This window comes from Marmota flaviventris, chromosome 12 (assembly GCF_047511675.1).
Source record: "Marmota flaviventris isolate mMarFla1 chromosome 12, mMarFla1.hap1, whole genome shotgun sequence".
NCBI classification, from domain to species: domain Eukaryota; kingdom Metazoa; phylum Chordata; class Mammalia; order Rodentia; family Sciuridae; genus Marmota; species Marmota flaviventris.
The window spans coordinates 54,890,513-54,908,529 of NC_092509.1; the positions used below are offsets into that span (position 1 = coordinate 54,890,513).

The 18,017-nt window shown below is 38.7% G+C and overlaps 1 protein-coding gene across 1 annotated transcript in view; it reads left to right on the forward strand.

Moving 5' to 3' along the window:
• Kif26b (kinesin family member 26B) overlaps positions 1-18,017 on the forward strand; it is a 326,670-nt gene that overhangs the window by 159,785 nt on the left and 148,868 nt on the right. The window contains exon 4 of the mRNA XM_071619670.1: positions 15,323-15,506. Coding sequence (XP_071475771.1) covers positions 15,323-15,506 — 184 coding nt within the window. The remainder of the gene's footprint in view (positions 1-15,322; positions 15,507-18,017) is intronic.

Genomic DNA, 18,017 nt, shown 5'->3' on the forward strand with positions numbered 1-18,017 from the left:
TAATATTGCAATGTAAGGATCCCATGCAAATTGTTTTTCTTTGAAATAAGTTAATGATTTCTTCAGATTCCAACTTCAGACAATAATTTGTTAAATAAAAATGTTGGTATTAAAGGGGAAAAAAAGAAATGACTTCCTTTAGCAAATGAAACTGTTATATTCAAATTTAATTAACCAAGAAGCCCCCAAACCACAGAGCATGTCACCCAGCATTGACAATTAATTAGTTTTTCTCTGAAAGAGCTACAGGTACTGAGCAAAGATTTATGGATTAAAGGCTTTACTTTCTCTGCAAATGCTGCCCATTCCTAGCTATCACACCTTGATAGCAATTTGCTGTTTCAGGCAACAAATTATATCTGAAGTGTGTAATTTCATGTCAGTTTTTAATTTCACATGATCAAAATCTTGTAAGAGTGAGAATAAACCGCTGTTTCTTTTAGAATAAAGACATTTAAAATGAGCAACACAACTGCTTATGCAGTTACTTACACTTTTCAAAGATATTTTTCTACCCAACAGGGGAGGAAGACAAATATTAAGACAAACTCCATGGGAATTACTGTTTCCCCTTGGCTTTGAAATGGACGATCTGTTTATGGGAGATCTTGAGCATCTTCTTTTTTTAACATTACATTAGCACATGTATAAATGATTTAACTAGAGACCATGTGGATATAGCATCTAAAGGGCAGCAGGATGTAATGAAAAGAACATAAGATTCATTAGATTCTTGAAATCAAATTATCTGCAATATGTTTATTACTTGAAGGAATCTTAATTTTAGTTGGAGAGTTCTTTGTACTGTAGAAGATATATATGCATATTTTATGGACAATTGTTTCTCAGCAGAAAAATCAGGCACTGGCATTTTCCAAGGAATGGGCTTTAATTAGCCTATGATTATCTTTTTCTCTGTCTATATTTATAGGCAACAGAAATAACTGTGTTGTAGATGGTCTCACCAATTCCGCTCAATAAGCCTAGCCAGTTCTCCATTATTCATGTTTAGGAAAGAGAGTGTTAAAGTCACTTAATGAAAATCATTTTTGTCTGGCTTTGGGACGGATTTTTAAACTTACTTTTTACCCATTTACTTGGATCTGGTGTTTACAATTCTTTCTATTTATGTATTGAGCCCAATTTGCACAGGTATGATTCAGGTGGGGCTAAGAAATTACCCAGTTTTCCTGGTACTAAGGAGGCTTGAGGCTGGTTAGATCAGGCTGTAATCAAAGGAGGGGGACCTTCACTCAGGACAAGCAGGGTCCTTGTCATACCTGATGGAAAAGAATTTTCAGCACATAGCAGTCAGAAGCACAAACGGATTTATTTAGCAAAGCAGATACACATTCAAGAGAGAATGCAGGCTATATTAAGGGGGAGATGCTTTTTGGGGTAAATAAGGAGTACATTCAAATGAGAATGCATAACATCTCCAGAGAGAGAGGCAGCAACCTTTTGGTCTGGGGCGTTAATATTTATAGGGTTACCGTAGCTAGGGGTTAGACTTGAGGAGTCAGGGCAGTTACACAATTTTGAGCCAGTTTTTCTAGTGCCTGCATATTGATCTAGTATCCTGTTACTTTTCTCAGGCAAAGATGGGGCTAGGGGCTCAGGAGTTACTTGTTTTGCATTTCAAAGATTTGTGGGCATCTCCTGCATTCCAACAGCTCCTTGGCACTTCTCTTTTGAGACTCAGTGTATTTTTCTTTTTCTTTATCCCCAAATTCCTATCTATCTCAAGGTCAGGAACATAAAGATCTGTGAACAGGAAACATCTAGGCAGAAAGGACTGATAACTAGAAGGTCAGATAGCACCGGAAAAAGCACATAAGCATCTATGTGCAAATAGATGAGAAAGGGAGATCAACTGAGGCTAGAGCTGAGGTTTGCAAGTAGAAATCAAGCAGGTAAGCAGATGCCAGGATGCAGATCAGGACCCTAATATGAGGAAGCTAGGAAGGAATCTGGGAAAACTAAGACCCAGAGCTTGGTACAGGTAAGTAACAGGAACAAAAGTGGGTAGAAGTGGGGCACAAGTGTGGTGGGTCATCAGTAATCCAGCTGCATGGCCACTGGCTTGAGCAGCTGTGTGGTCACTGGCTAGAGGTCAGATGCAAACAAATGAAGAACTGGGTGATTGATTCTGTCTCCCTTGGCTTTCTCATCTAGGGACTCCTTACCTGTCATTGTCCAAGGCATTTATAGTCAAATACCTAAAACAAAATGTCCTTACACTATCATGTTCTTTACATTCTTTTCCTCCCAGATAAAGTTCTTATGAGTGTGTACTGGAAGGTTTGGAGCCTACCCTTCTAGAACAGCATGGAGGAAAGGAAGTGGGGCTTTGTAGGTCTGAATGGAAATAAATAATAATGTGGAGCTAAAAAGAGAGAGAGAGAGAGAAGAAAAAAGCAGGTAGCCGGCACAGTGGTGCACACCTATAATCCCAGTGACTCTGGAGACTGAGGCAGGAGGATCACAAGTTCAAAGCCAGCTTCAGCAATTTAGCAAGGCCCTAGGCGATTTAGCAAGACTCTGACTCAATATGAAGTACATAAAAGGGCCAAGGCTGTGGCTCAGTGGTTAAGTGCCCCCGGCTTAATGCCCAGGACCTACCCCCCCCCCAAAAAAAAAAGCAGCTAAAAGCTACAGTCACAATTCAAAGTATTTGTCACATGGCATCAAAGGCATTTATAAATTGCTAATATCTTCCTTTACACTTTTTTTGGGGATGGCGGGTTCTGAGGATTAAACTCAGGGACTCTCAGTCACTGAGCCACATCCCCAGCCATATTTTGTATTTTATTTAGAGAGGGGGTCTCACTAAATTGTTTAGTACCTCGATTTTTGCGAGGCTGGCTTTGAACTCATGATCCTCCTTCCTCAGAGTTCTGAGCTGCTGGGATTACAGGCATGTGCCACCTCACACGGTTCCTTTACACTTTTCTATTCCACTTGAACTTGTAAATCAGCTTTGGTTTATTCTGTCTTCCAATGTCCTTGAAAAAGCGAGGTGCCGTCTCTTAAAAATATGAAAAATTGTGGAGACCCAAAGAAATTGACACCTTCATGAGGTCTTTCGGTCCTAGAAGCAGAACTTTCCTGGTTTTAATGAGTGTTTTCCTCTTAGTTGTAATCTTGAACTTGCTTTCATAGTGGTATTCGGGTCTGGCCTGCTGGGCTTGCTGGACATATAGAAATGGACAATTACTAAAAGAAAGTCAACATGTTCTTAAGCTGCCCATTGTATGTGGCACTAATTTGTCAAGTTCTGGATGAGATCAATTTCATTAGAGCACAAGTTCCCAACTTTCTCTGGTTTGAAAACCCAGCCCCTGCAGATGGCATCTTGGCCATTAGTAAAGTAGCTCTGTCACAGTCCTAATGATATGAAATATTAAAGGGAGCTGTGGAGGTCAGCCACAGTGTCTGGTATCCTGCTGCCACACAGGCAGAGGTGAGCCAAGATTGGGGGACAGCAGAGTACTGAACACAGCAGTGACTGTACCATAGGCTGGGGGTGGAGGTTAACCCCTGGAAAGGGAGAGTCAATCTTAAAATGCTCTGAATCCCAACATGCATTGCAGCAGCCTGAGCCCTGAGTGTCACAGCATCAGACAGACAGAATCCCTCATGCACTTGTCAGAAACAGAGAGAGGAGGCCTCTTAGAGCTTCTGAGACAGATACCCTTGCAAAGTACAGACTTTGCCACCAACGGAGTATTTGTTTGGTATTTCTAAAATCCAAGTCTAAAACCCAAATAACAAACTCTCACTTTGTGCTTCTGTTGAAATTTCCATGCCAATGGCTCATTCTGAAAACACTTTCTGCTTTATTTGGGCATATGAACACACTATTTTGACGTAAAGGAGTTTGGCTCAGCAAACACTTTCATACGTACCTAGCTTTAAGCAGAGTGGTTTTGTTTTGTTTGTTTTACCTTGAATTCGTTTCATTCCAAAAATTAGTTTAGAAATGGACTCTTATTTTGGTTCCACTATTTTGCCTTTGGTCCCATTTTCATTTATCTATAATTCTGACCATGGAAAAAAATGCAGACATAAATGGATTAGCAAGAGCCACAAGCAGTGTCGTTTTCAAAAAATACCTTTTACCCTTAGTGTTCCTCCAGGCATGAGTGAATGATGTGCTACACAGTAACACAGTCCAGGGGAAGCTTTCCGTTGACATGGATGGTAAAGCTCCTCAGCTGTGGAGTGGGTTTACCTGCTGTGTGTCTTTAGGCTTCTCCCAGCTCTTTATTTCTGCTGCTCCGGAGCCAATATCAAGTTATCAATAACATTTTGTAGTGTGGATTCTTCTCATCTGTGCAGTTTAGGAGTAGACACTAATACAGAGCAGCTGCTGAGTGACTATAAGACAGTTCTGGTGATATTTACAGTGCCATAGTTCTTTTGTGGATGATTGTCATTCAACAAGTACTGATTTATTAATTAAGTTCCCTGGAGCACCACAGAGATGCATTCTAAGCAGCTTGCAACATTCTTTTCACATTAGTAGAGGAAGAAGCATGAGGTGGAGTAGATGGTATCATGATGTGTGTGGTCCTGGGGTAGCTGCTATTGCTATTATTATGCAAGGACACACTCCAGGTTGTAGAAATGGAGAAGCCATTTTCATATAATTTGCCTTTCTCATCCTAATTCTGGCCCTGACCTAACTCACTCAGCTGAGACATTTTCCCCCTGTAATATGAAGGTATGTTGCTAAGCAACTAGATCAGTAATTGGTAAATGCTTATATATGATTTGATTTGAATTACATACAAAAATATGTAACTGCTTTTTTCCTCTTCATTATTAGACAAATGATTATCATTTGGTTTTATTTTGTCCAAATAAAATAACTGCTTTCATTTATCAAAGTGCATAATAACATATGGAATGGAAAGATCCTGGGTCCAGAAGGCAGAAAACATAAATACTGGTCCCAGGTATGAGAACCTTTCATCCTGTGACTATGGGTAAAATCAATTTTTAAAAAAATCTGTAATTTGCAGTACAAATACCTTCTATGCTTGCCTTATAGTGTCAGGTAAAGGATGGACATAATGATGTGTAGAAAATGTTTCAGAAAAAATAGAACATTTCAAGGTCTAAGCATTATCTAGAACTCCAGATTACTTCACCTTGGGACTTTGTGTATGTTGGTATAACTCCAAAGTTTGAATCAAGAAGTCAAGTGAGTACACAGTATTCCTTCAGTGAGACACAAAGCTGTCAGTCAGGTCTGGGGGGTGGTGGTGGTAGAAGAAAGTAAACACATGGTGTTGACCCTCTATCAGTTAACAGTGCAGTAATGGAACCAAGGCAAGCAAAAGATCATTCTAGAAAGCAACATCTCATTAAGTCTCAAAACATAAGATATTGTCTCAAGATCAACTACTTAGTGGGCAGAATGATTATCTATGAAGGTTGAAGTAGTTAAATGGAAACAATTTGTATAAGTCCTTAAAGCATAGGTAAATGTTTAAGAGGAGAATAAGTTCACAGTGACTATCACCATGGGTTAACACTGTATATTCACTTGCAAAAATCAATCCACTTACAAATTAGAACAGTATCTAGCTGTATAGTGTTTTAATGCAGTTTTGTTTGAGTGTCATGGTCAGCTATGTTTTGCCTCCAAGTAGTAAATATTTTATTTGAAGTCATGACATGAATTATCTTCTTGCACTAATGAACTACATCATTTACATAAAAATCAGAACAACTCTAAGACCCATATGCTTTTTTAGACTCCAGAGACATGGAAAGACTCTTCCTGACAGTCAGTTAGAAAATAAGAAATTGACAGGGGGACACTCTTACTCCTAATTTGAGATGGTTCCAAAACGACTAACAGATTTCATGGTGGTGCCAGAATACTTTAAATAGATGTTACTGCAAAATGAAGCAACACTGGTGTTTGTAAGATGTAGATGGATATCATTAACTGTTTCCCAGGAGGTCTGCCTCAGACCATGGGGTCTTACTGTCTATTCTCTCCATTTATAATCTGTTTTATTATCTTCTCCCCCTGTGTCATTGATCCCATGGATTTCCTAGGAGGTGCTGTGATCTGTCATGTCATTGCTCATTATCAGATAGTCTTAATCCTCAGAGCATTGAAATATTTTTATAATGGCACTAAAGCCATGGCAGCACTAGCCATTTTCACATTAAATTGTGACTTGAATCAGCCTTCACATGCTGATGGTGGAAGTTCTGCTGCTGCCATCCCCCTCCTGGCTCAAGGCCCTTTCTGTGCAGCAGGTGCAGCTGTTGTGAGGGTCTTGCAGTTTTTTAGTTGATCTCTCACCCATCAGTCACTTGTGCTGAGCTTAGTAGAACTTGAATGACCTCTTAATTTTTACAAACCTTTCACCTTTCTGGGCATCCCACACTTGAACACCCCTTCAAACAAGATGAAATATCTGACCCTTGAATGTCAAATTTTTAAAAAGCAGGAGGTCCTTAAAAGTTACTGTGATGCTGATTTTCCTGCCCAATCTCCTAAAATAGTTATTTTCTTCATGAATTTTAGTAGTTCTTAAAAGATTGTTAGGTCAATATTTTAGAAATCCCTGGATGCTAATTCTTATGAGATACACAAGAGAGGAGGGGTTTTCCATTTAAACACCCCTCAATTCTTGAAAATCCAGGGTCATAGTTTGGCAAATAGTCTGTCACACAAAAGCAAAAGAAAAAAAGTAAGATCCTCTTAAATTTTCTCTCTAATCTGTACAAGTGAGATCTAAGAATTTTTCTTCTATTTAAACCAATTAAATTCACCAGAGAAGTATTGATACTCATGATTTTTTTTTTCTTGAGATCTGGATACACCTGGCCAATGAGAACAACTGACCATCCCGTGTGGGAAGGTCTTGGCAATTCTTACCTGATTCAGATAGCACCATATTGAGGTGGTAAGAGAGTTATGTGACTCATTTGTGTGAGATGAGAAAGGACATGAAGACAAAGGATTAGAACCCAGAGGGAGGAATTGCACTCACTAGGCTTAAAGTCTTCCCAAATATACACCATTACTCTTCTCACAGCCTGATAGAAAATGCATCTTAGTATGGCGCCTCTTTCTTTATAGGTGTTCAGTATATATTAATTTCACCCTGATAGAGACTATCTTTTTCCTTGAAATAAGGCACAGAGAATTAAATGAAACTAATGGATATTTAGCTGGGATGAATAGCTCCAGGAAATATGAGGCACTATCTCTTATAAGAATAAGACAAGTAAATATTGCTTATAATAGCTTTTAAGTAATTTTTTTCTTTCTTTTTGTTATTTGAAATCTTATAAAACATTGTTCTGTTTTTCCTCCTATGAAGAAAAGAACTTGAAATAAGAGAGGTGAATTACACAAAATATACTCCTAGCCAAAATGTCTATTTTTTCAATTCTTTCATGACTGACTCTCCTTTATGTCTCTGAATAACATAATTACACATGAGCAATTTCTAAACTTTAACCTTCTCCTATCTGCATGTCATTGAAGTGCTATATTAAAAGAACTGAAGCAGCTGACCTCCAAGAAATTGGAATATGTAAAACAGAGATCAAACAACTGGTGATATGGATGTCAAAATTTTAAACATGCTATTATAGAATCTATGACTATGAAACATGATTTCTATTCATTTCAAATTTTTGAAATTCTCCTAGAGTATTTATTTTATATGCACACTTTGAGAAGAAAATAATGTTAAATGTATTCTCAAAATAATTTCCTTCATTCCCATTTTTCTGCATTGAGTCCAACTTAGGCTTCCCTAAATGGCATAGAGGTTCCGGGAATCATTACGTTCAAAATCTCCACCCTGGAAGAGATGTTGGAAATTATCCAGTTTTGCCACTGTGTGCATTTTTCTCTCTGATAGTCCCTGTACATGGTTTTCTGCCCATTAATTGGAAAATTCTAGTGGCAAAATGCTCCCTTTCATGAAACTGAGCTATCACTAATGGTTACTCCAATTTTTAGAAAAATGCCTTGTATATAAAGCCATGATGTCTTTATGTTATACCTACTGTAGGTTTTGTGATATAAATCTAATCTCTAAAGACAATATGATTCAGTGTAGCACACAAATGCCTACATTGACTCTAGCTCCACTACTTATTATTATATTGCTTCAAAGTATCATTTATTAGTATATTCAATTCTTGTTTTAATTTTTATTATTGTGTGATACTGGAATTGAATCCAGGGCCTCATGCATCTTAAGCAAGTGCTTCACTACTGAGCTACATCCCCAGACCTTGTAATAAACTCGTTGTGGCACTGTCTTATTTATTTTTCTGAAACAAGTTTATAAAAGTAGGTATTATGTTTGCTGTCTCTAACTGTACAGAAACGAATGGTAATAATAATAATAGTTGTAATGATGATAAAGAATAACAATGATGATAATGATAGCATTATTTCATGCTATTACCAGCCACTGTGCTAAGTCCTTTATAAATGTAATCAAAATTTCAGTAACTTGTCTAATTTTACCTACTTAAAATCTGAAGAAGCTGTCTGTTCAAACTCAGGTCAGATGCTGAATGGTCTCTGGATTTAACCTCATTAAGCCTCATTTCTTTGTTAAACGGGGGTAATGTTATCTTCCTTATCAGTTTTCAGAGATTCAAAAACTAGCCTATGAAAATATTTGGCATCCTTGCTTGAAAAAATATTTCCTCCCATGAGTCATTTATTCATTTCTTTAAAGACATCTTTTAAAAAATGACTCTTTTCTTTCCTCTTTTTCCAGTTTTCTACTCTCTACTCTAAATACCCACCAGTAGCTGTAGTCTTCATTCATTCATTTGATACATATTTTTGAGCTGTCTGCCCTGTTGGAATTTACTTTCTAGAGGGGAAGCAGATAATAAACAATAACTCACTAAATAAACTGCTAAGGTAAAAGATGAATATCATGGTTGGGAATGACTGAAGTAGGGGAAATTAGGAGTTGGGGAGTAGACGATTCATTTACTGTGGTGGCTTAAAGTAACAATGCTTATTTATTATCTCTCATGGTTTCTGGGAGTCAGAAACTCAGACAAAACATAATGGGTGTGATTTATCTCTGCTTCATGATGTCCGGCTAATGGTTCATTTACTGCCAGTTGACGCAGATTATTGTCTGGGTCCTCAGTTGTTTTTTTTTTTCTCATGACCCTCTTTATGTGATCTGGGTTTCCTGGAAGTTGGGCTCCAATGGTGATTGTCCTAAGGGTAAGAGATGGGGAAGGGAGTGCCACTGTTAGAGAGAAGTTGTATCACTCTTCATAACCTAATGTTGGAAGTCATACAGCATCACTTCCAGCATATTGTGCTGCCCAAAGCAATTTCAAACTTCCACTCAGATTCAAGGAGAAGGAACATAGACTTAATGATGGAGCATCACTATCATGTTATAAGAAGAGCATATGGGAGAATGTATTGGTGTAGCCATCTTTGGAAAATATGATCTACCATGATTGTCAGGGTAGTTCATTGAGAAAATATTTAAAGGAGGGAGAGAGTGACCCATATGCCTGTATCTATCTGGGCAGAGTATTCCAGGTTGAGGAAAGAGCTTGTGGAAAGGCCCTGAGGTGGAAATGTATTAGGAGTATTTACAGGCTGATAAGCCTGGCTTGCTAATTTTGATTTTTTCCTTCTAATCAAAGAATAGTAGGAAAAGTGGTCTGAGAGATGTGGGGGAGAGAGTACAGCTCATGGAAAGCCATTGTAAGTACTTTAGATTTTACTCTGAGTGAATTGGGGAATCAAAAGGAGGGCCTTGAGTAGACAAGTTTTTGTTTTGTTTTGTTCTTAATTTTTTGTTTGTTCTTTTTAGTTATACATGACAATAGAATGTATTTTGACATATCAAAATATGCAGATCAGTTTTTTGGGATTGGCTTATTTCACTTAGCTTGATAGTTTCCAGTTCCATCCATTTACCAGCAAATGCCATAATTTCATTTTCTTTGTGCTGAGTAATATTCTATTGTTCATATATGCCACATTGACTTTATCCACTCATCTGTTGAAGGGTACCAAGTTGTTTTCATAGCTTAGCTATTGTGAGTTGAGGGGCTACAAACACTGAAGTGGCTGCTGATTTTAAGTCCTTTGGGTATATGCCAAGGAGTGGGATAACTGGGTCAAATGGTGGTTCCATTCCAAGTTTTCTGAGAATCTGCATAATGTTTTCCAGAGTGATTGCACCAATTTGCAGTCTCACCAGTAATGTACCTTTTCTCCCACATTCTTGCCAATATTTATTGTTACTTATAGTCTTGATATTTACCCTTCTGACTGGAGTGAGATGAAATCTCAATGTAGTTTTCATTTGCATTTCTCTAATTGTTAGAGATGTTGAACATTTTTTCATACATTTGTTGACCAATCATATTTCTTCTTTCATGAAGTGTCTGTTCAGTTCCTTTGCCCATTTATAGATTTGGTGATTTGTTTTTTGTTTGTTTGTTGGGTGTTATGTTTTTTTAAATTCTTTATATATCCTAGAAATTAATACTTGCACATGGCAAAGATTTTCTCCCATTTGGTAGGCTCTCTATTCACATTCTTGATTGTTTCCTTTGCTGTGAAGCTTTTTAGTTTGATACAGTCCCATTTATTGATTCTTGGTTTTGCTTCTTGTGCTTTAGGAGTCTTATTAAGAAGTTGGTTTCTAAGCTGACTTGATGGAGAGTTGGGGCTACTTTTTCTTCTAGTAGGCTCAGGGTCTCTGGTCTAATGCCAAGGTCCTTGATCCACTTTGAGTTGAGTTTTGTACAGGGTGAGAGATAGGGGTCTAATTTTATTTTGCTACATATGGATTTTTAGTTTTCCCAGCACTGTTTGTTGAAGAGGCTATCTTTCCTCCAACATATGTTTATGACACTTTTGTCTAGTATGAGATAACTGTATTTATGTGGGTTTGTCTCTGTGCCTTCCTGAGCAGACAAGTTTTGAAAGAATAACTTTTACTATTGTGTGGGAAATAGATGTGTGATAGGGGACACAGAAGAAGGGAACAAGCTATGAAACTTACAGCAAATCCAGCAAGAGAGGTTGGCAGCTCAGACCAAGGAGGTGACAATGAGTGGGGTTTGGGTCACAGATCTATTTGAAGTTAGAGTCAACAGAATTTCTGGATGGGTTAGATTGTGATGCGAGAAAAAGAAGAGTCAAAAAATAGTGGAAAGAGTTGGAAGACCTCTGCAATGAAAATTATAGAATAGAGAAGAATGAAATTGAAAAAGACCTTAGAATATGAAAAGACTTCCCATCTCCTTGGATAGGCAAAATTAATATTGTCAAGATGACCATACTACCAAAAGCAATCTACAGATTCACTGGGATCACCATCAAAATACTAGTGACATTCTTCACAGAGCTAGGAAAAAAATGTCCTAAAACTCACACAGAATAATAAAAGACCCAGAATAGCCAGAGCACTCCTGATCAAGAAGAATGATGCTAGAGATATCATGACACTGGATCTCAAATGATACTACAGAGCTATAGTAACAAAATGAGCATGGTATTGGGATTAAAACAGACATGAAGACCAATGGAATAGTAGAAGACACAGGCAAACCTATGTAGATACAGTCATTTGATCCTTGAAGAAGATGCAATATATATATATATATGCTGGTGAAAAAAAACCAACCTTTTAAACAAATGGTGCTAGGAACATTGGATATTCATATGTAGAAAAATGAAACTATAATCCAGTCTCTCACCCTGTACAAAAAAATCAACTCAAAATAGGTCAAAGATAAACCAGAAACACTATAACTGCTACAAGAAAACAGAGAGCCAACACTCCAACTTATAGGTGCAGACTCTGACTTTGTTAATAAAGTCAGAGAAAGCTTGAGAAATAAAACCAAGAATCAATAAGTGAGATGGCATCAAATTTAAAAGCTCTTGCACATTGAAAGAGCCAAGAGTGTGAAGAGAGATCCTACAGAATGGGAGAAAATCTTTGCCAGCTCTACTTCTGATGAGATTCATATCCGGAACTAAAAAAATTTAACACCAAAAAAAAAAAAAAAGAGAGAGAGAAAGAAACAAAGAAAGAAAACCCAATCAATAAATGGGCAAATGAACTTAGTGGACATTTCTCTAAAGAAGAAATGCGAATAGTTAATATATATATGAAAAAACGTTGACTATCTTTAGAGTCAAGGAAATGCAAATCAAAACTACACTGAGAATTCATTTCACTACAGTTAGAATGGCAATCATCCAGGATACTAATTACAATAAATGCTGGTAAATATGGGGGGGCAGGTATTCTCAAACATTGTTGGTAGGATTGCAAATTAGTACACTCACTTTGGAAAGTAGTATGAATATCCTTCAAAAAGAATAGGAATGGACCTATCATAAGGCCTAGCTATACCAATTTGGTATTTATCCCAAAGAACTAAAATCAGCCTACTATAGTGATACCCACATACTAATGTTTATAGCAGTGCATGGAACCAGCCTCAGTGTCCCTCAATAGATGAATGGATAAATGTAGTATATATATACTCAGCCATAAAGAAGAATGAAATCATATAATTTGCTGGTAAATGAATGGAACTAAAGAACATCATGCTAAGGGGAAGTAAACCAGATTCAGAAAGTCAAACTTAGACCAGAGAGAGATCTAAGCTGGAAATAAAACTTGTGAAGTCATCCACATAAGGATGTGATTTAAATTGTGATTCTGGAAGCAAACACCAAGGGACTGTGTACAGAAATGAAGGGGACCAAGGACTGAGCCCTATAATTCCTCATGGAAAAATTGAGCAGAAGAGAAGGGACCAGCAGAGGAAACTGGACAGAAATGTGTCCTGGAAGCCTAGAGAAGAAAGCACAGAGGAGAAAGAAAGAAGAAAGACATCTCAGTGCTCTGACAGGTCATGATGGGGGCTGCAAACCGGGACATTTTCCAATTTTGTGGTCACTGGTAACCTAGACCAGAGCTGTTTGGGAAGGAGGTGGGGAGTGTGACATACAGCTGATCAAAATAAACTTACAAAGAATGGAAGGGGAAGAATTGGAGAACTAAGTAAAGGGTTTGTGTTTGATTTTTAAAATAGGAGAAATGACAATATATTTTATGCCGTTGGGAATGATCTAGTACAGAGTGAGAGTGTGACATTGTAGGAGGAACATCTTGGAGTGGTGCTGCCCTGTGTCTACTTTCACTGTAAGGAGGCTTGCTTTCCTCCTCTTCCCACCTGTACATGGGCATAAGTGGCAGAGATGGTGGTGTGGGGGGAAGCCATCAGTCTTCTAAGTTGGCTTTCAGTGTGACCCCTTCCTCCCTATCTTGCTATTTGGCCTGGGAACCCCAGGGGGTGAGAGAGTAGGAATCACACCAACCAACACTTAGCTTAAGTATGAATAAGAATTACTGTTGTATCATGACTATCATGCTCAGGGGATTAACATAATGAATAAGAATTAATTCATTCAAATAAGGATGGCTGCCCCATCCTTATTTACACTGTACAAAAGAATCCTACATGTTAGTGGATAAACACTGCCTCCAGTTACTAGCGGAGCCTGATGTTCCCCTTCTTGCTAACTCCCAGAGAACTTGGCAGCCTGACTTGAAAGCAGCCAGGGATCGCAGAGGCAAGGGTGTCAGAAAGTAGAGACATGATGCCTCCTGCCACTGACTGACATGCACCTCGGGAGGAGTCACTCTTCATTTAGGGAGAGAATCTCAAAGATGAATGGTACCTGCCAAGAGAAGCTCCAGACCAGTCATTGAATGAATCCATTTCACTTTTAATTTTAGAAGGAAACCATCAGGAAGAGTGGCAATAAAATCATAAAAAAAAATTCCTAGTATTTTTTTTCACTGATTGGAAAAAGAAGCATTGTGGAAATGTCCTTCCAGTGCCCTTTTTTCACATCATCCTACAATGAGTGACTTCTGAGTTCCCTAAGTATTGGGACTTTGAAATATCTTTCCATCAAAATGCGTTATTCTTTCTGTGACCCATCCCTCTCTATTTCATTCTTGTTAGAAATAGATTTTCAGTTTTACACTAAAGGCACATTAAGTTTTGAAATGGTAAAACCACGTGCTCTCTTTGTGCAAGTGGCAATTTTATACCTCAGGAGATTTGTCAATCCCCTGAGCAGGATAGTCACTGATACAAAATTAAAATCCACTATTCCAAATCATTAAGATGGACCTCTTGAGGGGGAAGGTAAAAACAATGCTGATTTTTGTCTTTCCTGTCCTGCTTCTCTTCTGTCCTGTTATGTAATTGGTAAGAACACTGGATAGATTGTGAGCTTTGGATCTGTAGAATGAAGTATGGTGGTCCTTTTGTTTTAAGCAGCTGCTCCAATGTCTAATAGCATTTGATAAGGAAATTGGAATTCTTACAATACATGCATGATGTGAAAACACCAAGAATTAATCCAGAAATGAGTATAGGAGAATCTGTGAATTGTCTGTCACTCACAACACCCTTTGCCTCAGTTTCCTCTTTCCTGTGGTAGGATCATCATGTTACAGGGCCCTTGCAGGATGGTAGATGTTATGTGAACAGCCAATGCTATTAATGACGCCAGCAACCTCCCCTCACACTTGGACCTGTCTGCACCCTCTATGTCCCCTTGTTGCTTTGGCCCCCCTCATTTTTGTACTTGCCCATCAGTTTTTTGTATTTAAAGACCACTCTGTACAAAAGCCTGTGATCATAGGAGCAGCCCTGAATCTTCACACCCACCCCCGCTGGCTGGAGTCAATATTCTGATTCAGTGTTGTTTCTAAAACCAGTTTGATTTATACCTTCCCTATTACATTGTGTTTTTCTTCCATAGCCACATACAGGTCATGCCCCAACTGGTCACTGCATGGTTCTTCATTAGACTGGTTTGGGTTTTATAAGGTGTTAGAATTTTTGAATGAGCTCATAAGGTCCCTCACGTGTGAGTTTATGCCAGAGAAGTTATGGAATGATTAACTTAATAGATGCTGTTAATTCCCAAAGATGACCAGCTTTATTCATACTTAAGCTAAGTGTTGGTAGTTAACAAACAATTCTTTGTAAATTGTGATTGCAGAACCAGGCAATTTTATGACTTTTTTTTCCCTAGCAGTATAAATGATTGGGTAGCTCATTAAGTTTACCATGTTGAATGAAAGCCTCCCTACTCAAAGGATGGTGAAGATGGAGAGAGAAGGAATGATTAAAGGGGATCTTTAAGAGAAAAAAAAAGTAGCCCTAGCATATCAGAATGTACAATTAATTTTCCCTAATTGTTCCTTTTCTGCATTTTCCCCTGCAGAGCTGCTCAGAAGTTAAATCTGTCTTCCAAAAAGAAGAAACATCGACCTTCTACTTCTTCTGTTGCTGAGACACCTCTCTTTGCCACCAGCTTCAGTGGGATTCTGCAGACCTCCCCTCCCCCAGCCCCACCCTGTCTGCTGAGGGCTGTCAACAAGGTGAAGGACACTCCAGGCCTGGGCAAGGTAGGCACCTCTTCACCATCTGCTCAGTGTGGGGTTTTGGATCAAGTTTGGGAAAGAAGAAAACAAGGGTTCCAATTTGTTAAAATACCAAGATACCATGGACAAAAGGAGACAGAATGAAATTGATTTGGAGGTAATAGTTGTTCCCCCTTTATCTATGGTTTCGTTTTCTGCTTTTTTAGTTACCCATGATCAACTTGAGTCCAAAAATATTATGTGGAAAATTCTAGAAATAGAAGGTTATTATAGTTTTAAATAAATTTTATTAGTTATAAAGTTATAGTTGTTCTATTTTATTATCATTGTTGATCTCTTACAGTGTCCAATTTGTAAATTAAACTTTATTATAGTATATACAGGGTTTGGTACTATTTGCAGTTTGGGGCATCCACAGAATGTCTTGGAACACATCCCTCACACCTAAGGGAGAACTAGATGTGACATTCAGCTTTTTATTGTTGTAACTAAAATACCTGGCAAGAACACTTTAGAGGAGGAAAAGTTTATTTTGGCTTACAGTTTCAGAGGTTCAGTCCATGGATTAGCTGACTGTCACTGTGGGCCTGAGGCGAGGCAGAATATCGTGGTGAAAGGGTATGGTGGAGGAAAGCTGCTCAAAAAACCCACAAAGGCATGCCCCTCAATGACCTCCTTCCTCCAGCCACACCCACCTGCCCATAGTTATCCCCCTGTACAGTAGTCCTTTCAAATTACTAGTCCATCAAATGTATTAATCCACTGATTCGGTTACATAATCTAGTCATTTCACCTCTGAGCATTCCTGCATTGTCCCACACATGAACTTTCAAGAGACACCTCAAATTCAAACCATATCACTCTCTACTATAAAATTTTCTGGTTACATAAATTAAATAAGACATTCAAATTGTTGGAGACCTGGTTTGATTTTGGTGGGGAGAAAAATGGCTTTGCATTACTTGACAGAATTATAGGCATTTGAAGAAAAAGACACAAAAGAGAGGCAGAGTCAGGAGACCCAGAGTAGATGAGGTCTAGGAAAATGACATAAAGGCACTTCATAATTTCCCTGTGGCAGTTTTGTGGTTTTTTTTTCTCCCCTTCAGAGAAATCATGACCTCTGCATCTGAACCAGACCACCAATGGGATTTCTGGGAAACATTTTCGGTCATGCCTTTCTAGCGAGAAATGCAATTTTGCATTGTTACAAAGACTTAGAAAGACATGTAGGAATTCTCTTATAAGATGCCACTTTGCTACGTTTGGGATAACTCTATTTTTAAGTGTCATCTCTAGGCCTTTTCTTTCTTTTGAGTTAAATGTATGAGTGAAGTAACTCACAGCTTCTTTGGTAGGTAAATAAGTTGGGACTTGTGAAAACATTGAGCTGATGAAAAAAGGGGCAAAACTTTTTTTGGGGGGGTCACAAGTCAATTGATGCACACTACCTGGTGACCTGACTTTGGCCTTGGGCTTCATTTTGGAAAGTTTCTGTTTGTGTTAGCTTTTTATCCCTGTGACAAAATACCTGAGGAACAACAACTTAGAGGAGAAAAGACTTATTTTGGCTCATGGTTTCAGAGGGTCCGTGGTGGGCTAACTCCATTGCTTTGGGTCTGAGGCGAGGCAGAACATCATGGTTGAAGGGTGTGGTCCAGGAAAGCTGCTCTTCCCAAGAGAGGCACAAAGCAAGGATGGGGGTAGAGGCAAGATCCACCCTTCAAGGGCTTGTCCCCAGTCACCCACTTCCTCCAAGTAGGTCCTTCCTCCTACAAGTTTCCCACTCCCATTAAGCCATTCAATTATAAACTCATCAGTGGATTAATTCCTTGATTAGAACAGAGCCCTCATGATCTAATCACCTCCCCAAAGCCCTGCTTCTTTCACATTGCTGCATTGGGGACCAAGCCTTCAATACAGGAGCTTTGAGGCACAGTCCAGATCCAAACTATAATGTTGGTCTTGCTGAAGGGGACAGCAGCTAAACTGTACAGACAGATTTTACTAGTTCATATCACAGACTTCCTGTTCCCTTTACACTCAAATATGTTCATATCCAGGTTTATGGTCTTCAGAAGGCTGCTGTCCCCCCAGTGTTGACCCTGGCATCTGTTGCCCCTTCTTCCTTTGTTCTCTTCCTCACTCTCCATTTCTCCTGTCTCTTTCCATTTCTCCCACCCCAGTCTCACCATCTCCTTGGGAAAGTCTTAACTTCATGACACTCTTTCCAAAAGTGTTTAAATTTTGAGATCAGGTTGGATCAAGCAATGGTTCCTCTAATAGAAGACACCCAGTTCTGGAATTGGACAGGGCAGATAGTTGTTGGCTGAAGACTTTCCCAGGACCTGAGGTAAATTCCCACCTGAGCAGCTGGGGAAGGCTGGTGGCGTTCCCACTGGGGAGCACAGGGATCATATGGAATGATAACAGCTAAGGACTGTGGGTCTCTTTAACTACAGAGCCCACCTTTTAATTGGGTAAAAAGCACACAGCATGTAATTTACCATCTTAGCCATTTTTAAGTGTGCATGG